The 24,698-nt window shown below is 43.6% G+C and overlaps 2 protein-coding genes across 7 annotated transcripts; both read left to right on the top strand.

The window, feature by feature from the left end:
* Window positions 1-104: 104 nt before the first annotated feature.
* ark2n (arkadia (rnf111) N-terminal like PKA signaling regulator 2n) lies at window positions 105-10,129 on the top strand. Of its 4 annotated transcripts, none has more exons than XM_084035748.1 (5): window positions 108-313; window positions 1,139-2,030; window positions 6,778-6,948; window positions 7,432-7,546; window positions 7,632-10,129. In XM_084035748.1, exons 2-5 carry the CDS (start codon window positions 1,205-1,207, stop codon window positions 7,819-7,821), a joined length of 1,302 nt encoding a protein of 433 aa, XP_083891874.1. In that variant the 5' UTR covers window positions 108-313; window positions 1,139-1,204; the 3' UTR covers window positions 7,822-10,129. The 4 variants fall into 4 exon arrangements, with proteins under 4 accessions (XP_083891875.1, XP_083891874.1, XP_083891873.1 ...); XM_084035747.1 differs by having other exon boundaries at window positions 1,136-2,030; XM_084035750.1 differs by lacking the exon at window positions 6,778-6,948 and having other exon boundaries at window positions 110-313; window positions 1,136-2,030.
* Window positions 10,130-12,630: 2,501 nt separating this feature from the next.
* Window positions 12,631-22,381, top strand: ark2ca (arkadia (RNF111) C-terminal like ring finger ubiquitin ligase 2Ca). 3 transcript variants are annotated; one of them, XM_084035212.1, is made up of 8 exons: window positions 12,631-12,808; window positions 19,488-19,788; window positions 19,879-20,007; window positions 20,115-20,244; window positions 20,694-20,798; window positions 20,929-21,021; window positions 21,169-21,269; window positions 21,982-22,381. In XM_084035212.1, the coding sequence occupies exons 1-8, from the start codon at window positions 12,661-12,663 to the stop codon at window positions 22,097-22,099; spliced, it is 1,125 nt and encodes a 374-aa protein (XP_083891338.1). In that variant the 5' UTR covers window positions 12,631-12,660; the 3' UTR covers window positions 22,100-22,381. The 3 variants fall into 3 exon arrangements, with proteins under 3 accessions (XP_083891338.1, XP_083891337.1, XP_083891339.1); XM_084035211.1 differs by having other exon boundaries at window positions 20,926-21,021; XM_084035213.1 differs by lacking the exon at window positions 12,631-12,808 and adding an exon at window positions 15,346-15,584 and having other exon boundaries at window positions 20,926-21,021.
* The last annotated feature ends 2,317 nt before the right edge of the window (window positions 22,382-24,698 follow it).

Here is a 24,698-nt window from a genome sequence, read left to right as displayed (position 1 = left end):
TAGTACCAATATCCGACCTACAGGGGGCGCTTGACCATGAGGGAGAGCCCGGAAGTGGCGCATGTAGCTTTGTGAAAGACAGACGGCTGATGGAGACATTTTAAAATAAACACACAGCTAACGGCTAACGGCTATCAGGGCTCGCGAAGGTGCGAGCGCACTGCGCCAAAACACGTTCAAATTGCTCCAAGTTGTGAAGAAGTTAAGTATATTTAGTAGGGCGCCGTTCACGCATCACAGATCAGAGAGACTACGAAACCGAAGATGTTGAAAAGTCTTACACTGGGAGAAGAAGAATATAACTGACGCCGCGGTAAGTTGCAACTAGCGCAGCCGTTTTAAAAAATGCTAAGTTGGCTACCGCTCTGAGATAACGTTAGCCGTTAGCTGCTGACATTATCCTGCTCGTTACGTCGCCGGGTGGCGAGACGCGGCTTCCATTTATAGGATCTTGCGAGCCGGCTGTACTGCAACCGGAACATTTTTCCTGGTATTGTCGTCGTCGTCGCCTCGCCAACCGCAGGGTGTGCGGTTATGACCGATGTTAGCTTTACTACGCAGCTAAAAGTCTGGATCCAAGCCTGCGTTAGCTTCAGCCTAGCCACAGACACGACTAACTAACGGCAAAGTCGTTAATTCAGTGGCCAATAAACGTCTCGAAGTGCCCACACCTCGTTTGATGTGGCCGAGGAGGTTTGTCAGACTTTCACGGAAACACAGCGTTTCTCGGGACTGTTTGAGACACAAAAGTAGAAGCTATTAGACGCTAGCAAATGTTACATTTCTTTACAGCAATATCGCAAAGGGGGATTTCTAGACAAATTGTTGCGTATAATTGGTTGTTTTTTTGGTATGTGAACCGCCAGTAGTTAAGCATCCTGTTAAACCTAGTGCATAATGCATATTATACGTTTAAAACAGCGTTTTAGATTAGAAAAAATGCATATATTAACATGGTTTACTAGTACAGTTGAATTACTGATCTACATGTTTTAAAAAATTGTCAAGGAGCCATGTGGTGATAATTCTATACTATATTTATTAATGCCCTTTATTTTTGGCCTGTTGCTGTCAGGTATCTTGCACAGATTTAGACAGAGTTGGAATCAGCGTAGTGATCTGTTTTTCCTTCCAGCAGGTGAGCTCCTGTCCAGGCACATCGGTCCATGTTTGTTTGGACCTTTGGGCTCTGGACTCAACTAGCATGAAGATGGCTGACTCAGACAAGGCAGAGGAATTTGCGGATGCCGAGTGCCTTGATGAAGCACAGTCGGCCACGGGCTCTATTCAGGGAGATCAGGACGAGCATCTGAAAACGGAGGCCACCATCAGTACCAGCTCACCGCCGAGGGAAAAGGAGGCAGACAGCCCCTTGAATACAGAGGGTGAGCAGAGTCTCCTCTCCATGCCGTGCCTGATGAAGGAGCTCCGCCGAGACTCCCCAGAGTCCCAGCATGCCTCTACAGGAAGTGACAAGCCTGTATCGCATCACGTCTACGAGAGTGACTCCTCAAATCCCTGCATGCTCTCCCCCTCGTCCAGTGGCCACCTTGCCGATTCAGACACACTCTCCTCGGGGGAAGAAGGTGCTGCTCCTCCCACAGGAAAAGAGGAAGAGGGCAACATGGAAGCTGCAAATGATCCTGGACAGGCGGCAGGAAGGCAATCATCTGCTACGTCGACAGGGGGGAGGAAGTCTCGGCGGTCACGTTCAGAGAGCGAGATGCTGCCGAATGCGATGGCTGCGAAGAAAAACCGCTGCCAGCCCACCTTGGTGGCAGCTGGAGGGCAGGAAAAACAAACCAATGGCAAGCTGGCGAAAGTGAAAGGTCACCGAAGCCAGAAACACAAGGAGCGAATGCGTTTGCTGAGGCAAAAACGAGAGGCAGCGGCACGGAAGAAATACAACCTGCTGCAGGACAGCAGTACGAGTGACAGCGAGCTCACGTGCGACTCCAGCACCAGCTCCTCCGAGGACGAGGATGACGACACTTCAGGAGGTAGCAAGACAATCAAGACAGATATTTCAGGTAACATCCAATGTTCACAACGCATACTTATAGCAGAGTACTTCTACAACCTGTGTAGTAGTACTGCCAGGGTAACAGTAGCAGACGATGTAAATGCTATCACATAGAGATAGAAAAACACTCAAAGATGAATTGGCCAATCACATTTATTAGCCATCAAACACAGCTTGACATAAGACGCTGCCTGCATGATGTAACATTTTCAGGCAAGCCAAACCATGATTCTTTTGCCACATATAGGAAGAACATGTAAGACGCTGTACGAAGCCTTTCCAATTTCAGATTAGTAGAAGCACTGCTTTGTTTGTGTTTATCGATCACTTTCTTTTCTTTTTTTATTTCCTCACTCATCTCTCTTCATTCACCCTGTTTTTAGATACATAGTGTGTGTTTAGAAGGTCAGTCACTTGGAGTAAAACAATAGAATGTTCTGTTAGAACTTTGTCTTATCGTCTGCATGCCGTGGAAGTGTAGTGGACATTCTTCAACTCATGGAATGACATCGACGGAGTTTGTTAATCTAACCTATCTTGCGAGCTCTGCAATACAACAAGCGAGCCATTTATATCCTCAGCCTTTTCTGTAAATAGACAACCAATGGTGTATGATCACACTGTTAGTCTGCGTTGCAAGACTCTGCAGTTAGTGTTCAGTGTTGGTGTGCTGGGAGAATTATAAAGACTTATTCCTGCAAGTTTAGACTGAATTCCTATTTAATGTGACATTTTATTAAATTGCTTAAAAATACATTTACATTATATTACCTGAAAACTACTCGGCATTTAGTATATCCTGCTTTTCTGCAGCTTTTGGATATTCGTTAGGTCTATTATACAATTCACTCCTGTCTTGCAGACAGGTGGTTCTATTCTGTGTAATAGGCTGTAGCACCTTTTTTGAAGTGTCGCATAGCTCTTGTGACGCATATACAGATCTGACTGACGGTGTCTGTCTGCTGAAAACTCAGGCACATAAAGGTCTAATACGAATAAACACTGACAGTATGTCTGCACACAAGCCTGTGTTGGTTCCCTTAGTTAATCCCATGTTCCTGATGATTGTAGAAATCTCCTGGGTGAGTTGAGTTCTCAGGCCTGCTGCTGTTGAAGTCACTTCATTTTCTCTAGGCCAATCTTTTCAGTGTGATTGCATTCCTTAGAATATAATATTTTGGGTTGGTTGTGGTAGACCGTTTCTTTCCAACTCAGAATTGAGTTGGTGGTGTGTCAAGGTTTGGGTTCAATACACCCTTGTTTAGGTCACTTAGAGTTTCCACATTGGAACTAGTCCATCAAGTCTTAGATCTTTGTTCGGGAGCACGACAAGGTGCCTATTTTGTTACTAACCCTACTACGTATTTTATCAGATAATATAGTTGGACATATCTGTTGCCCTTTAGCATAGCTTTACAATGAATTTGCCTCAAATGGGTGTTTTCACATCAAAGTCTCTCCAGTTAACACATTTGTCAAACCACGGTCGATGTCGCCCGAAGCATCCAGACATCTCCTTTTTTAGGGATCCGTACAACATGAAATGTTTTCAACCATTTTTACATCCCGCACACAGATTTGAGTGCTTCAACTGCATGATGTAGTCCATCAGCATGAAAGAGTCGATCTGCACGTAACCAAAAACAAACTGTCATATTTTTTTTTTCTCTTTTAATACAAAAGTCCACCTCCGAAGCATGAAAGTGCTACTGTATTTTCTTATGGCTTGGCCTCAATGTCTTTAAAGCTGGCTTCAGACGTGCATCGGAGAGATCCAGAGTGGGCGCCCAGATTCATGGGCTGCTGGACACCAGTTCGTGGGACAGGAACGGCATCGGCAGCGTTCTGGAGGAGGCCATGACGCGATTTGCTGTGATGCAGCGCCAGACCGAGGAGCGCTTCCGCGTCTGGATGGAAAAGCTCGCACACCTCGACTCTGACAACGACTCGTCCAAACGCTCAAGTGACGCCCTAGAGGGGCAGCAGCATCCCTCCCAGGGGGGGCGCCCGTCCCCACCCAGTTCATTTTTGCCATCGTCGGAGTCTTCAGAGACTATGGCTGCCTACATGTTGGCACGAGAGAACAACAGTCTCACCTCCACCCCCATAAACAACAACAACAACAACATCCTACCTGAAGTGGTCACTCAGAATGGAAATCTAGGTGTTCCAGACCCTGGTCTCCTGAATGTTTAGATTTCACTTACATACTCTGACCTTACCAAGTGTAGAAGTAGTTGATGCAGAAAGCACGGCAATGGGTTTAAATAGTTAAAAATGATGCGAGGTCACTCAACGGACACAACCATCAACAGCAGCTGGGCCCCGAGCTGGTCATTTGAACTCGACTCTGTGCAAACCAGAGGCCCAGTTCATCTGCTGGCACTGAATCACTGTGAGATTTGACATTCAGAAATAATTCAACTCACCCGTTTGATTTCTGCAGCATCTGTGACACGGACACGGGGCATATCTCAATAGACTGTCGAGTCAGGGCTCTTATTGTATTGCTTAACGTATGGCTTGTTTGTTTTTGTTGTGTACCAGCCGTACACACACACACACACACACACACATACACACAGAGAAGCTTCATACAGACTGTGCATTACAGCACCTGGGCAGCCATCACGCCAGTGTTAGGTGCTGCTGAAGAGCATGTGCCTTGTCATTCTGACTTCATGCTGGGAATGATAGCTGGAGCATCATCGTGCTATTTCTTTAGAAACCGAGTTCAGCACTACATTACCCTTCTTTCTCCTGAACTATCTTTGCACTTTGCTGGTAAATGGTTCAGGCCTTTTTGAAAATTCTCGTGACAACATTTATTTTGGTGGTATAGCTTTACTAACATTAAAACACATTTACATAACGATATAGATTTACCTATAACTATAAACACAATATACTAACCCACACAAGTTCTTGCTTTTTAAAATCCTAAAACGCAGTTAGTTTAGGCGTGTTTACATTTTGTAATGTTTGCGTTTCTGTTACATTTGCTGCTATTGCTGCCTTTGTGCAGTAACAAGAAACTAGTGAGGGAGGAATGACTCCCAGCGTTTATTTTTAGTAGCCTATGTATAGATTATGGACATCAGATTAGGCATTGGGGTTCCTACGTCGTGGCTTTTAGCTGCCAATGTCAAGAGCCTCACATTTTCACTTAGTTAATTTTTTTTTTATTATTATTATTTGCACTGGTCTGCCAGCTTGGCCCATGTCTTCACAAGTTGCCGCGTGTGTCCGCAGCTTGACTTTAAACTGAAAAACCCAGGCATCAAACTAACATATACAGCAGTAATACAGCTGCAGTATGGTGCATGGCGATGTTTACTGATTTCCTAACAAAAAACTGACTGATCTGAGTGATCAAGTGGCCTTCTGTGGTTCAGATCCTGTGGTCTTTGAGGTGGAACCCCCCCCAACCATCTCCTGAAACTACTTTTACTGATGTAGAAGACCATAGTGTCACAGTTCTGAACACTGCTAACACTGTCCAACCGTCACAGGCGTTGATGAAGGAGTCTTTGGCCTAAATCATATTTATAGTTAGGATTTAAAAAAAAGTGTTACTTTTTCTGTATGTGTATATGTAGCCCTATGACTGTCAGTTTTACAGAACGTAAAGCTGGAAGCATCGTTTCCCCACCTGTTTGCATGTGGTTATATTAGAATATAGACTGTGCAAGGCCAAATTAGTTTACATCAGCAGCATGTGTGCAAGGTATAGCTTTGCTTGTGCTGATGAACGGTGACTGGCAGACATTTTATCTATTTAGTTGTTTTCTCTTGGCCTTATGGGGTTTTTTTTTAGATTTATTTTGATTTTTTTTCAAAATTGTATGAATATTGGTGTTTTGGGTTTGTGGTGCATAATTAACATTTGGATTGGATTTAAATGGAGCCGACGACTGCTGTCCTGCATTTGTTTAAATGAAACGACCCTTTAAAATCAACGGTTTTGTCGACAAGGTCAAGGGAGCCTCATACAATCACAAAACTGTGTGCATTTAAAAATCAACCAAGGACAGTCCAACGTTTACCAAAGAGACTATCCTGGTTTACATTAGTCCCTTTTCTATCTTTAATACATGGCCTTTATATCGGCGAGTCCTCGGTTTCTCTGGTAACCCTGGTACCTGCCTAGTTCAGCCCAATCAGCTATTCATAGGCAGTGTTCTTTCATAGTACATGCTGTCCACGAACCCACCCCCCCCCCCACACACACACACACACACAAGTCTGGATGATGGCGGTGTGTGTGCGCATTTCTCCCAGGGACTCCTTTTACAGGGTAGAACAAAGATACATGTTCCCGCTCTTCCACAGTTATATCCTTCTGTTGTTTGGCTGTTATTGATCCCGCTGCATATCACTCACTGATGAGATCATTTTGAAGTGTTTTGTAATGACTGTGTTCTTGTGTAGTTTTTATGTGAATGGCTGTTATTTTAAAAAGCAATAAACGGAAAGAAAAAAATGCTAGAGATTTATTTATGTATCTATTCTTATAACATAAAAGCCTCACTAGTGCAGCTTTGAAAAGCCATAAACTTACTCACAGTGAGACCTTCCTGTAATTGCTCATTTTCTTTTTACAGCAAAAACTAGCGACGTCAAAATTTGAGAAGAGCCAAAATGTGTGATTTCGATATCGGACTACGGACGCAGCGTCCAGTTTCTGGTCCAAACGGTCCTAAAATTCCAAAGCATGATTTGAATAATGAAGTGTTTTCCTTTGTTTTCTACAGACGGGCTTCCAATAGTGGGTCACTATGATATTTCAGACACTGATTCTAACCAGGAGAGTATGAGTGTGGAGACAGTCCGGGCCACGGTGATAAAGCATGAGCTAAAAACACACAGAGGCCGGGATATGGCAGCTCACTCTGGGTGTATAAGAGCTCTGTGCTCTGTCTCAGGTCAGTTACAAACCCGCTGAATCCAAAACTGATCATTTCCCACTGCTCTCAGTGACGACGGGACATTTAGAGGCATGGGTGTCATCAATAAGCAACTTGCTATCTGGGGGAAACGGTCTTGTTAAATCTCTGCAAGACGCCTTTCAAGTACTGCTGCCTTCATCTCTCACGCCGCTGGCTTGCATTGGGTGCTATAAAAAAACAAAACGACTCCGTTTCCTTGCTTAAAGACAGAAGAATTGACCTTTTATGACTGACTAGCCGGCATTGTCAAAACATGGCATTTGTCCTGATGCGTCTCTCCCTTGCTATCCAGTCACGTTTTTTCAAAAAAAAAAAAGCACAAGCGTCAGATTCATCATTGTTTTATTCCCGTCTGTGTCAAAAGCAGCTGCAGTCTTTATGTGTGAGCGAGGCCTGAAGCCCTCTACTGCTCCGGTCCTCCTCACAATGCGTGACTCTGTTTCCGCTTGTTTGTTTCAGGCCACGTGGAGGCAGCGCTGTCGCACAAGGAAAGTTCTCAACACAACAAGGGCCAGATTAACATCGCTTCCTCCGACAGCGAGGTGGAAATAGTCGGAGTGCAGGAGAAAGCACGGTAAAGACCCTTTGAGTGCGGAAACTTGAACCTTTTGCTCAGTGTGAATTTTTATTTAAATTCTCATGTATTTGTTTTAATCCAGATGCGCCCACCCATGCGGAGGAGTAATAAAGAGTCTGTCCACCTGGAAGGAGAGCTCCGTGGAGCAGTTAAACAGCACAAATCAACCACAGCTCTGGACTACTGTTTCCCCTCAGCCCAACTGGGTGTCCCCTCCCGAAGTGGTGGACCTCACGCTGGACGAGGACGCCGGACACAAATACCTACTCTAAGCAACGTGTACACTGAAGACTATTTTTCTCTGTCTCACCCCTCCTCATCCCTCTTGCCTTGCCTCCATGTTACGAGTGACCCCCCCCCCCCCCCCACCCCCCCTCCCTATAGTTTCGGCCTCGCCTGTAAACGCTCGTGGACTCGTCCTGCTCCAGAGTTTGTTTTTAACTTCAACAATCATGTGTATCAAAGCCATTCTACTGACGTGATTCCCTGATCTTGGCTTTGCAGCTCTTGGGTTTTATTTGTAATAAAATGGCACGGCACATCAAGTGCGGGTGGAGATGTACACGAGACTGATGAATCCGTTAATGATAGCAATATCCTTCCTTCATTTAATACCTCAGTTACCCCCCCCTGATAACGGACGTGGTCGTTTTGTGTCGCGTGCTGGGTGGTGAAACTGAACTTTGCTGCTCGAGGGCGGGTTTGTCTCGCTGTCGACCTGCGTCACTACAGACTACACAGCTTCTTTTTTTTCCAGATTCAGCATTTTTTATTTGTGTCGTCACCGGTGGTCAAGTACCGGAGACCACAACGTTTGTATCGGTTTAATGTCAATTTTGTTTTCCAAAAGTCTCACCACTGGTTTCACATTTACTTCTACATCGGAAGCGTTGCGTCACTTTACTTTGTCCAGCTTTAGGCACACAACCTGCTGCTGTCGGGGAGGATTTTGGGGGAATTAGTTTGACATTTTGGGGAATTTTGCGTAATTCATGCTGAGCGTTGGACAAGAAGAGTGATGCCACGTATGAAATTAAGAGTGGTATCAATCTTCTCATCTCACGTCATCTCTTCACCCCCAAAAAAAGTGTTTTTTGAATTTGAATCCACAGCTTTGGTTTCTGTTTCTATATTACAACCCTTTTTTTTATGAAAATGCAGAAAACCACTGGTTAAACTGAAGGAAACATACGGAAACTATTTAAATCACAGTCCTGTTATATGTGGTGGTGTATCGGCAATCAAAATTGTTTTTTTTTTTTGTTTAAAAATACTTTGGAAACCACCGAGCCTGCTGCGGTGTTGCTACGGAGTCTGAGAGGAAGTAGTTATCGGTGAATGTACGACCCCGCAGCGCTGACCGGCTACATTCATATTTGCATGCTTATCTTCTTGAGAGGATGTAATCACCTTGAAATCTCTGGGGACCCCTTTATTATAACAACTGAAGAAATGTATCTTCCATTGAATTCTGCAAAGCAAGATGGCCTGAATGCCTTGAAAAGTGCACTATTTTCTTTTAGAACCGTATAAAGCTTATTCTTTTACCTTACAGAGCAGATTTTGCTATCGACTAAAAGATATTTTAATAATGGATGTAAATTTAGCACATATACACACAGAGAGTCTATGTGGTGGTGAGTTTGTACCCACATGTCGGGGCGTTTATAGAAGAAACTTACTGTATGAACTGTGTGACCCTGATCCTCAGGGCTCGCTCTCTTTCTTTGTGGTCTTATTTCTGTCTTCATGCAGTACTGCAGCCACGCTGGTTAACTTTCTATCACTGCTCCAACTTCACACTGTTTTTAACATTCACTTCATATTGAATACGATCTACTTTCCTAAAGGGTGCTTGAGAATTGTAGAATCAAATTATTTTTACTTCTGCTGGTCACAGAAGAGAAGGGAAAACAACCTAAATATATATAAAAAAAAAGGAACTAAACCAAAGTCTAAATGGAATTTATGTTTTCAGTTTGTTTTCTTTCTGAATTTGATTATGTTTCCAATTCTTTTATTATTTTTATTTGCTCTACAAGTCAAAATAATTTCATTTGGAAGTCGATGCATTTATTGTGAAATGACTTGAATTCCGCTTCAAACTCAAGATACAGTTTAGTATAATGTGATTTTATTTTTTCTCCATTGGCCAGTTCTGTCCACTATATGCAGCTACCACTGTAGTGACATTATATATTTTTTTTTCCAGACCACTTGTGCTTGCAAAATCCATTTTTGCTGTTGTTCCTTAGGCTTATTAAATGTTAGTGAGACTCACATCTTTAGTAATAGAGGTTTGGTAGAAGATTTAGGGCAGTGATGCTCGACTTTGGTTGCACATTGCATGTTTGGTCACATTTTTAACCTCAAGTCAGATATTATCCTCATTACCAGTCATTTAGCTTTGCTCTTCTGTTATCGTTTTATTTTACTGTCAGTATTTTTAACTTAACAACAAAAAAAAAAGGGGGTGTTTATTTTGTTGCTTCTGCAAGTCCTTGACTTCCTTGAAATTATGTCTGTAGAACAAAAAGAAACTATTTTAAAAAACTAAATAAATAGAGCATTATTTAATGAGCCTCTTGTACGGCAATTTATTTCCTTGTCTCTAGAAGCCGGCGATTCATTTTACAAGCAGGATATGTCGTCTACTTGTGAGAGTGGCTGCCAAAAGTGGTCTAATTGGGACTCAAGTCTGAACTGAAGACAGATGTTTATTAGATGTTTTTCATACTTTGACAAGTTTTCACAATTGGACTCAAAATTTAAATACAAACAGTGCGGAAATAAATGTTCTATCAAAGAAGTGTGTTCTTGTGTGAGAATATTTTGCCATCGTAGGTACAAAATAAATGACACGTCTCATTGTTGCCGTGATCCTGTTGTCAAACAGTCTAGACAACTGCCTCACCGTGAACAATACAACTTCAACCCTGCCCACAAAAGTGGCATGCCGGGGTCAGAGGTCATACTGCGACACCTGCCGCTAGGGGGACATATGGAGTTCACGTGAAGAGGACAATGAGGGAGTGAAGCAATGCAGTCTGCGGGGCCCTTCTCCTCAAAACCAAAAGCCCTTTAGCCAGCTCTTTTCACCCCCGGGGGCAGAACATCAGCTGTATGCTAATTCTCTTTTTTTTTTACAGGGCAGTGAAGGCCTCACAGAGCAGCGAGTGTGCTGGCTCGCCCTCAAAAGACAGAAATAAAGTGTCCTTCCTCTCCTGCAGATGTCTTTTAAAGTGTGATCGACGGGGCCTCGGATTCTGTGCTGTACGAGATATATTCCAGATTTATTCAAAATGACAGCTCGCTTGTTAATGACTGCTCTGGTAACCACCAGAGGGCTTTACACCAACAACAACTTGCTCTGCTACATAGATTCATAGTTTTCTTACCAACTTGTTTCTGCCATGGATCCTGATCATTTAGTCGTGAACAAACCAGTCAGAGCTCTACCGAGGAAATATAAAATATTTAAAATTTAATTAGTTGAAAGTAATTGACTATGTTGATAATAAATCCCACAAAAAAGGTAAATTCTTTAAGAGGATTTGCTGCTTTTTGTCATAGAATGAGAATATAGAATATCTTTGTTTTGGACTTTTGATTAAACAACTATTCATTGGAATGAGTAAGAAATGATGAATAGTAAACATGGACAAAAAATTTGTTTTCTTTTTAAGAAAAATCATTGCAGTTGCTACAGTTTTATGAATTTTAAAAACATTTGGTATAAAAGTGATAGTTTGACAGCATTAAAAAAAAAAAGTTTGCTATTTGTGAGTAAAGAAAAGTGATTGCAGCAGTTTGACCTGCGCTGATAGTAAACCATTGTGAAAGGCTCTTTGTGTGACACCGCAGGCTTAAAGCATTAGATGGTGGGAACTGGAAGACTTGGACATATGGGACTAAGAGTTTTGTGACCCCCTCAGCCTCCCCATGCCCATCTGTTCCTTCACCCTTCAGGCTTAGCTCTAAAGGCAGGAGGGGTTTTCAGGACACAGTTTAGAGTGTATTTGCTGTACCCGAAAATGGTAGCCTACAACATAGGGATAGGTTATTTCTCCCAAATTATAATGAGGATTAAACATCAGATTATTCAGCTACATTTCCCTCATGGCTCATGTGTTTTCTTGTCCTCAGAGATTCCCATTACAAAGACTGAAAAGGAGTGTGTTTATAGGGAAGTGAAATTAATCTGGTGGGGATATTTCTTTGTTGTTGCATCGAAGTTTGATGAATGAGTTGAATCTTCTTGTAACGTCTCCAAAAAATGTTAGATTAAAAGGGCTTGCATCACCATCTTCATAATGCATCATATGATATGATTTTGATTTAAAAATCAAGATAACTGGTAATAAGGCAGCAAATAAATGTAGCTACAATGTATTAAAGTACAGTACTTGAGTATATGTGCTTAGTTACAGTCCAACGCAGTGTATTAATGTTATATTTTGAATCTTACTCATCCTGCTTTTGGGACCCAGGACTCCTCAGTGAGACGTAACCATCACTACCATTAGGAAAAGTTGCTAAATAAATAATATGTTCCAGATTATCCAGGTAATATTTTATGTATTTTAATTTATTTTGAAGGAAATCCCAGGATAGCTTTACAAATACCCACAATAAGTCACAGCAGTTGAAAGAAAACCTGTGTGCAGGGCCTTTACTTTCAAATATTTAATGAGGGGAATTATCTATTAATCTTTTTTTCTTAATATGATGCGAATAGCCTTGTCCTCCATAGGGATACTGTTTACATTTCAGAGCCTGTACTTTTTCCACGTACTTGAGTAAAGATGTTGAAACCGTATACTTTTACTAGTCTTTTTGAAGTATCTAGGCTAAAAGGGATTTATTTACTTTGAGAATCTTTCTAGAAATCTAACCAGATGTCTATTTGGTGAAATCACTAACTTAGCAGTAGCCTACCTGGTGGATTCAGTCATGGAGAGGGCGGGCTTTCCAGAACACACGTCCCCCCGGCCCTGCGCTCATCCCATTGGTCGAGCAGGCTGCCAAAACCGGAGGGTCCTCGTCGAAGCCGTGCGCTGATTGGTCGCTGGCGTCTGTGTGCGTGCGCACGGCGCAGCCTGTCCGTTTGAATGTGCTGGAGACTGGAGGGGAGGGGGGGATCATTTCCATGGACCATCTGTCTCACTGGCTGCCCACACAACAAAGAAGGACCCAGGATGGTGTTAGTACACGTTGGATATCTGGTTCTCCCCGTCTTCGGCTCAGTTAGAAATAGAGGTATGACCAGTCTCTTTACATCTTCTTATCCTAACCCTAACAAAATGTCTCGGCTTTTCCCCGTCTTTAAAAAAAAAAAAAAAAAATGTCCTCAAACGATGTAAACAGAGCTGACACCTGCTAGCAAATACGCGTAGCATAGACAACACTGGCGTTAGCCCGTCATGCTAGCTGTAGCGTCGCTGTTTAAAAAAAAAAAAAAAAAGAGAAAAAAAAAGGACCGTTTAAACGTAGTTAGTCGCGAGCGAAGACGTTAAATCTCACGCGCGAGCGCCGGACGTTCGTTTCAGAACGTCTCGCGGGCCCGTTTACCGCACCGAAGAAATGACAGCAGCTGTCAAATGGCAGCTCGCCTCTTTTATCCTCAGCTGTGCTAAACGCGGTCCGCTTTATCTTCCACTGCGCGATGTTTACGTGCGTTTGCAGTGTGTGTGTTTTTTTTGTGTGTGTGTCCGCTAAAAAAAAACAACAGAAAAAACACAAAAAACAGCTAACGTTACCGGACAATACCAGTAGTATTCACACAGCCACATATACTAGCTCAGTTTTAGCTTCTAACATCCACAGCTCTGCCATTTATTTGTCTGAATCGAAGCTGATAACATGACGAGGGATGTTTGTTCCTTTGTGTGCAACTGGCATGGAGTCTGTTGATTTCCATGCGCTAATTATTTTTTATTTTTTTTAGTTTCAATCCAATGCGCTACCATTAAAAAGACAGCTAGCGTAGATTAAAATGATATTTAAAAAAATAATCGTATAAAATGGTGGCATTCAACCTCAGCCGTTTTTGTCCGAGCGTCAAATGAAACCTGCAAAATAACGCTGCAGGTGCAGTGAAAATCTGAACAGCATAAATATGGGTAGAAAAAAAAAAGAAAAAGAAATTGAGCATAATAACTACAATCACCTCCCCCCCCATTGCAGTAGGCTATCTGTGTTGATTATGTAATAATAATAATAGTAGTGATAACTTGCATTGTTAAAAAAAACCCTACATGCAGTAGCACCAATGATTTCATTGTGCTTTTATTTGTGTTCTTTTTTCCTGTTCCATAGTATCGAGGCTGGCTCTACATTCCGCATTTCTCAGACCTTTGTCCCCCTCCATTGTGTAGCTAACGATCATCTGCTGCTGTCTGCCGTAGCCTCTGCCTGTTCTCTGCATCTAGCTGTATTGTGAACCCCTTCTTCCTCATTTCCTCTTTCCATCTGAAGACGACATTGGCATTAAAAAAAAAAAAAAAAAAAAATACTCATACCGTATCCTTCTGTGTAACAGACTAAAGAATAACACCTTTTCTGTAGGAAACAGTTTGTCTTTATTTAAAAACCTGTCATGTTGCTCTTCAGTGAATAACCCATTGTAGCGTTAGATCTTTTTTTTTTTTTTTTTTACTACAAACTTGTCATTGTGATTCTCCCATTCAGTGTGGATAGACTACATTCTGCTGTAAATTTCTGTAAAGTGGATACATTTTGATCGATTACAGCCAGGCTTGATCGAACCCCTTTCAATTCGTCTCCCCAACATCCCCTGTAGTCGCAAAAAGGTGCATTGTACCAGCTTTTGTAGTCCATTAAAGCACTTTGTACATCACCTTTTTTTCCCTTGCATAACTGGCAGATAATCCCCGCTATCCTAACATTCACCAATTGGCCAGTACTCGTAGTACTAAAACACAAACATTTGGTGTTATTTTCACCTTTTTGATGGTCCACTGCACCTGTTCTAAGTGGCGTTCAAACGGCTGGTCATAATCCTATCCACGTGTGAAAGCCTTTGTTCCCGCTAGCCAAATTGATTTAGTCGGTCACACTAAAGTTGACGAGACTCGGGTCTAACTCATCTTGCCATTTGAAAATCCCCCTCCTCCTCCCCCCCTGCTATCAATCACAGCCCCGCCACCTCCCACCCCCTCTCAAAGTCTCTCCTCAGACACTACCAGAATGCTATCCATTTTACAGGGATGTGTATATCCCGCACTGCTGTAGGACTCCTTTTTTTTTTAGAATGAAAATGTCTTTTTATTCTTTGGTTGTGGTTTTCTCTACCTTATGTTCTTTGTATTAGATCCTAATGCATGGTCATTTTTATACTTTTTGTTTTTCCACATTGAACAGCAGATTCCAATGTAAAAAAACTCTGTGTAGAGATGTCCCTGCTATACTGAAATGTGCTGTTAGCATACACATCTACTCATTGGATGCTGCTTCTGTTCTGTTAACCCTACAGAGAGCATGGTCGGGCCTTGCCTTTGGTCTTTATCTGCATGGTATTCTTATGGTTCTATATCAGGATATATTACTCTTATTATTACTATTATCACACAGTGCCACACATACTAATATTTTCCAATAAAGACTGTAGTTTTCTTTCTAACCTTCAGTGTGCTTTTTGCTGATTTCCATGTGTTCCTCCCCTCCTCCCTCCACACTGTGCTGTCACTGAGACGGTCCCCCCCCTCACTCTTTATGTGCTCTCATTTCTCAGCTGTCTCCGACAGAGTTTCTTAGAGTTGCTGCTCCGCTTTCTTAGGAGTATAGGCACGACCAAAATTCCTATCCATAAGCAAAAAAAAAAAAAAAAGAAGCATGTTTTTACTGAAACAAACCGTCATTGATATTTAATGTTACATGCTGTCATTTCCTTCTAATCCATACACTGTTTCTAAAAACAAAGCCCAGCCCACCTCGCATCCACTCATTGGTGTTCATTGGTGACGAGTTAACATTGGAACAACTTTGGCCGATATGGAGCAAATCCTCTGTTTAGGTATATCATCTTGATGTCATAATGTTGTCAAATTGTGCATTTCTTTTTTCTAATCCAGCAAAAATCCAGCAAAAATACAATAAACGTGTCCTAAAATGACCCAATACATCCAAAGATACTAAACACAATATGGCAAATTAATACATACATCGTGCTATTGACAAACTTTGAAATGTTGACTGCTTGGTGATGCACATCTACATCAAACACTGGGTTACATTCTTCCAGAGGTTGCACAAATAGTTTCCTGTGTGTTTTAAAAAAAAATAGTTCATCATTTTGGGAAATTTTGTTTTCTTTCTGGTATGATGATGCACGTTAAACATCAAACTCGGCCAGCAGCCGCTTAGCTTAGCATAAAGATTAGAAACAACGGCTAGACGGCGTCTAAAAACGTAACAAAGACCAATTAACAGCAACTCTAAAGCTCACTAATTAACACGTTTAATTCGTGCGAAAACCAGAGTGTAAAAATGGCAATTTGCAGTCGGGGGGGGGGGGAGTTGTGTGCCAGACTAATTCTTGGCTGCGACATAGGCACCAAGAAATAGTCTGGCACATAACCAGCCGTGATTGTTGGATGGATTAGACAAAAAAGGACAGATAAGAGTGGTATCGATGTTCTCATCCAACTCTCCCAACTATCAATTGATTAAGGAGTTTCCAAATGTGCAGCATGATGAGAACTCAATTTGTCAGGATTTCACCGGTGAAGAGTTACATCTTTGTCTGTACGGTTGTAAAAAAGGTGTTTGGCCTCGTTCGTCGGGTGCTTTTCATGCTGGTAGTACAACAGACCTTGACACAGTTACACAAATAATCAGACAGAAGCACGTTGCTGCTCACAATAAAGAGAAATTCCTTTTAATCGTTATCCAGTTTTGCCTTTTTGTAGCTTGTGATAACACACAAGTGCAGATAAGGCTTTTGAATACTTATTGCAGGAAGTTATTATCTAATTAAGAAGCTTATCGTCGACCAAAAGTCTCAATTTAGACGAGTTCTGAACATCTATATTAGACAATATTCTTTTAATGCAAATATTTCTTTTAGGTTTGTTTCCTGCTGCTGGTTTGAGAAGTTGCTTGGACTTAAAAGTGGGTAGATCGGTCACAACATGCAGCACGGCCTCTGACCTCATTCATTTCAAGTATCGAGCATTTTTTAAATATAAACCCACGCGATTTAAAGAATCTTAAAGTCTCGCCGTCACCTTCCAGCTACTTGAGCCGTTACATCTGTTCGCCGCGTCTGAAATAGTCGAGTTATTTATGTGCAGACACAAGGTGTGTCTTAGACACGGCCGCCTGCTGCGACGACGGCAACAGACTTTTAAATAACCCAACAGCTGTAATGCAAAAAGTTGCTTCACATTAATATCGGATGCTTTGTATTCCACCCTGCACTTACCTTGTCCTTATATGACTGATGTGTTCACACCAAGGTCAGTGAGTGGTTTGTGAGCATGTGCCATGTAGCCGTGTGTGTGTGTGTGCAGCTGTGCAACATACAGCACTGATTTCACTCATTAGTCCCTCCCCTCTGATTGGGAGCGTGCCAATCAGTGATACCAGCTGGAGTGCCGATGAGTTTTCAATGAAAAGCTGCACACACACACACGGCCCACCATGTCACATGATCCAAGACCACCGCACCAGGCAGAAGACAGGATTATGTTAGAGGGGAGGTGCGATTGTAAAGCTGCAGTGATGGGAGGGGGAGGAGGGGTGAGAGAGAGAGAGAGAGAGAGAGAGAGAGAGAGAGAGAGGGGGAGACAGGTTTTGATGTCAGACTGCTGCAGTCGCGGCTGGGCAGGGCTTACAGGCTGTCACTCACGCAGCGACACCATGCCGCAGCTACACCGTGGGGGAGGGGCTGCCTGTGCAGCAGCTCAGGGGTGAGGAGAGGTGGCTGGGAGTGTATGAGTGTGTGTCTGCTGTGTGTGTGTGTCTGTGTGTGTGGGTGGGTGGGGGTCCATTCTGCACCAATCAGATTTTTTTTTTATATCTGCGAGTCAAAGTCGGAGCAGAGATGGAACAATAACACTGGGGCTGTTGCTGGCAGCACTGCAATATGTCAAATATTAATGTCAGCAGGTTCGTGCTGAGAAAGAGCCCAGAGACAAATAATTTGATATTTACTTTGAAGCCTCTCTTTGAGTCCAGTCTAATCGGGTCACATGCTTCCTACAAAAAAAAAAAAAGTGACGTTCAAAGCCTTTTACCAATACCCCCCACCCCTCCCCCCCCAAAAAACCCCAACAGTCAACCATTTCTGCTCTACTTCCTTAGCCAAATGTTGTTTTTCAGTTTGCTCATGGCTCTCAAGGTTCACTGGCTTCCTGTGTCCCGAGGCCATAGGCGATGGAGCAAAACAACAGCCGGGCAGATATGTCAGAGTCGCTGTGATCGTTAAAAGGGAATCGTCTGACATTTTAGGAAACGTGCTTATTTTTGCTTTTCTGGTGGAGAGTTGGATGGAGAGATTGATACCAATCCATGAAATCTAACTTTGGCTTCGACTCGGAGGAAACGGCTAGCCAGGCTCACAAATTAACACGTTTTTAATGCATGTAAAAACCTGACGTGACTATTTCTTTGCCCCCCTTTCTTCTTAAAGCCAGGAAATAGCCAGCCCCATAAAATAACAAGGTATTATCGCTACAGCACTCTTTTTTTTTTTGACTATACCAGCCAATGACAACATGTTGATTAATGAGCTTTAGAGTGGATGGTAGGTGTATTGTGTAGCCATGCTAGCTGTTTCCCAGTCTCTATGCTAAGCTACGTTAACGTAGCATGTACAGACGGTGGTATCGATCTCTCCTCCTGTATCTCAGAGAGAAAGTCAATGATCATATTCCCAAAATGTTGCACTACTTATTTAAACAAAGAAAGGAAATGTAAAAAAAAAACATGCATTTAAGCATATTATGGGATGTTGCGTAGACATAAAAACATTTAACCAACTGGAAAATGTGTAAATTGGATCCCGGCTCAGCGAACCATCTCCTGTTAATTGGATTTGTCAGCATCCACTAAATATATCCCCAAAACATTAAAAGCCAAATTATCGCCCCATATTGGACATACATTGTCGCTGCGTGTTGCTGTTTTTAACGAGCGCGGCTTTAAATCGGCCTGAGACGGCTGACACGACAGCGGATGAGGCGGTTTATCTCATGCGAACGCACGGCCGCCGCGGTACTTCATTACCCACGATGCCCAGTCCGGCCTGCTGTCTGCTTCCCTCCGTTTCCAGAAAGGCTGAAGTGGTAACTGTTGTGTCCCCACTTCGCCCTCCTTTAGCTGAGCTCAGACTCATTAGTATTGATTGTTTTGTGCAACCTGATACCCGGGGGTGCTTCAGCGGGACTACCACACAATCTCATGTGTCCTCCACCTCTGATAGGAAAGGCCGGGGGGGAGGGAGGAGGTAGAGAATCTTATTATTATTATTATTATTAGAAAACAGTTAAACATTTGCACCTTCAAACAGACATAATACAGAACCTGAAGCGATTAAACTGACTAGCGGTGGACGCAGACAACCCTCGGTGCTGTAGATCTTCTTGGAAAGACACCAGGCTGTCAGAGAAGACCCGTCCTTCCTGCTGGCTGCACTATGGCAAGTGGAGAGGCAGGCCTTTGGGTGCAATCTATGTGTGGGTTTAGATGGTGCTCCACAGGGGGTCCTGATGTCCGTGTCCTCCATCTGCTGTTGTGTCTGTCTGTGTCAAGTCTCTCCTGTTTTCATGTTCTCTCTGTGTGTGATCGGTGGTTGAATGTGTCAGTGCCAGTAAGTCTTAGCATCACTCTTCACCGGTTCGTCTGGGTCTGAATGAAGGCGATCCCGGGGTCCGCGTGCCGTGCATCTCTGATCACTGGCGTTTATCTCCCGTAGGAGCACACTTCACCAGGCATCAACACAGCCATGCTACCTCCTGCCGACACTTTCACCTGGGCGCTCCCCAGGCGCCCATCTCCGCAGAGTTCCCTCTGGGACACGCCAGCCAGCCGCCTCAGACCGGCCTGGCCGCCCACCTGCCCCCGGCTCACCATCCGCCCCTCACTGCCCTGCCCGCGCCCCCTCAGTTCCAGGATGTGCCGGGGCCTCCATTCCTACCTCAGGCCTTACACCAGCAATACCTCATCCAGCAGCAGCTTCTCGAAGCGCAGCACCGCCGGATCCTCCCGCACTCCAGGTAGAACCCCCCTACCTGCATGCAAACACGGATACAACCCGACTGAAAAGCTTTTTTATATTTAAAAATCTCATCTTTATCTCAATGCAGAAGAACCCCGGAGCGAATCCCCCTGAACCCCCACAGACTGCGCTCAGGCTTCGAGTACTCCCCGCCCCTCCACGTCCCCCAGCCAATGACGCAGCAGCAGCAGCGGTACCTGGCCGAGGGCACCGACTGGTGAGGATTAGCCAGAGTCCCGTGGCCCCCTTTTAATCTCGGCACCCGTCTGTCTGTCACGATGCCTAGCATGATGCTGATGTAGTGGCCTGTCTGTCTGCCTGCAGGGATCTCAGTGTCGACGCCGGCCTCCCTCACCACCAGTACCAGCTCCAGCAGCTTCCGCAGCACTATCAGCATTACCTGGCCTCCCCTCGGATGCACCACTTCCCCAGGAACACGTCCTCTGCACAAGTGGTACGTTGTTTATTTTTTTAAGTGAATTTGACTATTTTATTGGATTTTTGCATTTGTTAATGGTGAAGAACGGAGGTAGGACTTGACAAGGCTTCTTCCAATCCCTTTTTGAACGAGTCTAATGTGTATTATGTTGATATTGGCTTTTTATTCAATTTTCTTTTTATAAATATATATATATATGTAATTTTCTTTTTGATATTGTCATCTTTTTTTATCGTTTTAAATAACGAGAATAAGTAAATCATATCTTATTTTTAATTTGTCCTGTGTTCAATAGATATCTTCACCTAAAAATGAAGGGTTTTCCCCTTTAATTTGATGCATTTGTGCTCTAAAACGGTTTGGGAATTAGTTTCACCTTCAGTATTCTGAAAAACAATGGAGGAAAAACGGTGTCTGACGACTGTTGTGTTGCTGCGATATGATGAAGAGTTCTCTTTCGTCAGGTTGTGCATGAAATCAGAAACTACCCGTACCCACAGCTGCACCTGTTGGCCCTGCAGAGCCTGAACCCTTCGAGGCACGCCACCGCTGTGAGAGAGAGTTACGAGGTAAACCCGTCTCCGAGCACATTTCGTGGACTTCTTGTCAACGCTTAAAAAAAAGCCAAGCTTCAAAATGCATTTAATTAATTCTACCTTCTTTCTATCCCTCAACTGCATTCCCACTTTCTCCCAGGAGCTGTTGCAGCTGGAGGACCGGCTGGGAAGTGTCAGTAGAGGAGCCGTTCAGACGACCATCGAGAGATTCACCTTCCCACACAAATACAAGAAGGTAAGGCAGAGAACCGTGCATTAATAACACACACACGGAAACATACACTATTGAATATATTCACTGTTTTTTTTTTTTCTGTTTTTTTTGTAGATTTGCTTTTCTGACCCTACCATTGTGTCTCTCTGTAATCTGACCTGCTCACAGAGAAAGCCCCTGCAGCTGAAGATCGGGGAGGAGGAGGAAACGGACGTGGACGAGAAATGTACCATCTGTTTGTCCATGCTGGAGGACGGAGAGGACGTCAGGTCAGAAACCTTCTCAGGCCCCCAGAATCCCCAGAAAAACATCACTTTTCTTTAAAGGAGATTTTTGAAAGCTGAAACTAAAATAAAAATAGCCTTATTTGGTTGGATATGAGAGCGGTATTGATCTGTTAGAATACACGTACATATATTTCTATTCTGTTTGAACAATATATATATATAGAGAGAGAGATTTATGATGAATTTAATAGGTGTGGGATTTTAGGATAAAAGGTTACGGACTCCTCCACTCGGCCAACCATCTGCTGTTCAATAAATCTGTCATCAAACACTAAATATATCCCAGAACTAATAGCCGAGTCCTCCCACTCACTCCACATTATAACACGTCCCACTATAATCCGCCTGACTCAGCAGGAAATACTTACAGCAATAGATAAAACAATTAGGAGGTGGGGAGTCTTTGTGCTAAGCTAACGAAGCGGCTCTAGCTTCTTATTTCAGAATGATTCCCTTTTTAAAGTGTGAATATTGAGAGTTGCAACCCGGGGTGAGGAAGGAGGGTCAGCTTGCAGCATATGGGGGGGGGGGGGCTTTCAGCTGTCTGAGAGGCATGCAGGGACTGATGACTCGACAGGAGTCCGAACCAACAGAATTAACTCCCCGCTGCTTTCAGAAGTCTCCTTGCAAGCATCCGGGACAGCCAGCCGGAATCAACACTGACCCCGTCTCTCTCTGTCTCTCTGTCCTCCAGGAGATTACCCTGCATGCACCTCTTCCACCAGGGCTGCGTGGACCAATGGCTGGCCACCAGCAGGAAGTGTCCCATCTGTCGAGTTGACATCGAAACACAGCTGAACCCTGACAGCTGATGGGATTTCAACCCCCCCTCCCACCTTCCATGTCAATCACCCTGGTGTGGTTTCCTGCTTTCTAAAAACCACCAACACCACCACCACCACACACCCACCCACACTCACCCGTCGGGTGCTTTGCCAAATGTCTCCAGACTCCATGTGACATCACCACCCGTCTGACTCACGCTTTACTGAGCCAAGCCAGGAAAACTAACTGCACGAGAGGCCGAAACGGACTCTCTTTATATAGAAGCACATCCCTCTGGAGGCACACACACACACACACACACACACACACACACACACACACACACACACACACACACACACACACACACACACACACACACACACACACACACACACACACACACACACACACACACACACTCATGTTCACAGGGTTTACTTGTAGCTTGCTGGTCTAAGTGGGGTGTTGTCGCTGTTGTGGTGTTGTACTGTAGGTAGCCCTGGGCTGTGTAGCATGTCCTCAAAGCCATGACTTAATGTCCCGAGAGTGGAAAACACATAACCCCACACTGAGCTGGCTACTTTCTCTCTCTCTCTCTCTCTCTTTCTAGCTCTCTCTCTCTCTCTATAAATATATATTTCTCTCTTTTCAAACCCACTTCACACTCCAATCAAAAATGACTATTTCTGCCACAAGAAAGCTTAACAAATGCTCTGATGCCATGTTTACCTAAAGATCATTTGTGGTCGTAGTAGAGTAGCAGTAACCGACAAGTGATATCTGACGCGCCGCCATCGCCGCCGCCGCCGCCCTCCGCGGGGAGGCGGGCGCCGGCTAGCTGAGTGTGTTTTTGTTTTTTTTAAATTCTCCATCATGCAGCTTTGACATTTTGCAATACAGTTGTGCATTTACCTTGTGAGACGGTGTCGTGTGAGTAGGCCTCTTTCACTGTCGCCGGAGAAACCCAGTGATCGAGTCGTCGTGTATTTAAAAAAAATATATAGGTAGAAAGTATTTTTTACCAAAATGCATTTTTTTGTCAGTGTGTAGCCTGAACCTGACGTGCAGGTTAACGTGTGTGTGTGTGTGTGTGTGTGCTCTGCCCTTGCTGTGTGTGACTTAAAGAATGCGTGGCTGTTCGAGGAGCGTACAAAACTGTGAGCGTGTATCAAGGGTTCGTTCCAACACCTAGTCGTTCCTCACTGTAGGTTAACGGTGCGGCCGGTGGAGTGCTTATACAACACAAAGCCAAAAAAAACAAAAAAAAAGAAACAGGAAACTATCAGGCACTGCAGAGTGAGGTGGGAGGAAGACTCCAGCTGCCTTCGTACCTGCATCTTCAACCTGGCGCAGGGCCAAGCTGCAGAACAGTGTGTACTCAAAAAAAAAAAATGCATGTTTCATCATTGACTTGGGCTGTTAGCTTTGGTAGCGTTCCTTCGATTTTAAAGACAAAAGAAGAGATGGCTTTGCATGACTTAGTTACTCTGAGCTGTGACTATCTTCAACACTAACTAACAAACAAACAAACAAACAAAAAAAAAAACGGTGTCAGTGGCTGCTCCCCCCTGACTTGTAGCGTGTGTTCATCCCCGTCCCCCCTTTGGTGGCAACGATGGGATCCTCTGTTTGATGTTTACCTTATTGCCTAAAGAACAAGCACATGTGACAATAGTTATAGCAACAAAAAAGACTTTTTTTTTTTTCCTCCTCTGTATCGCATTGGTTTATATTTAGGTCTAGATTCATGCAGTGTTTCAGCAGAGAGAGAGAGAGAAAGAGAGGAGCTTTGCGTATTGATCTTGTGTATTTGTGTGACAGACCTCCCCTCGTGGTTGCTATGCTGGTTGCTATGCTGTATTGCTAGAACATGTAGAACGTGGTGCGACGGAGGCAGCCTCCCTCTCGCAGTGCACAGACACAACATTCAGGCTGGTGATACTTGGCCTGAACGTTTTCTTTTTCTATCCTACGTGTGGTTTCAGTTCTACAGGATGCCTTTAGGACCTTCACTGTCCTTTGCACTACGATAGTAAAGGATAAGCCCAGAGTGTTTTTAGCCTCGTGGGCTTGAGGATCAATTAACGCGGATTATTTTCTCTCCCGGTCTTGTGCACTGCCAGTGTCGACACTGCCTCCTCCCGTAGTGGAGTCATCCGTGATGAAGTTTTCATAGTTTACACAGGGTGTTGTCAGTTGAGATGCCTTAAGTATTTAACAATCATAATTTATTACTAACTGTAGATATTGTTGGGTATGTATTTAATTTTATATAGGTTTTTTTTGTTTGTTTTTTTGAGGGGCGGGGGTTGAATCATAATTTATTTATTTAGAAATAACACAAAAATGCTATGAAAAAAAAAACTATTACCTCATTTTTGCATTGTTTTAAATGGGAATGCTTTGCATGCAGTTGTACTTTTGGAACACTAAAGTTAAAAGAAAAATACAAGTCCTGCTGTTTGATCTCCACAAGCTGGCTGTGCGATGTTTACTGTTCAAGGCTGAGCTACTGAGCCCGCTCTCTCTCTCTCTCTCTGTATCTATCTCTCTCTCTCTCTCTCTCTCTCTCTCATGTGGTGCTGTGGATCTTGGTTACATTCCATTCAATGCAATTTCTCTGATCCCCCATGCTGTGATGTA

This window comes from Eutrigla gurnardus (assembly GCF_963514095.1).
Source record: "Eutrigla gurnardus genome assembly, chromosome: 19".
NCBI classification, from domain to species: Eukaryota; Metazoa; Chordata; class Actinopteri; order Perciformes; family Triglidae; genus Eutrigla; species Eutrigla gurnardus.
Note: the sequence above shows the minus strand (reverse complement) of the source record. Positions and strands in the feature narration are given on the sequence as shown.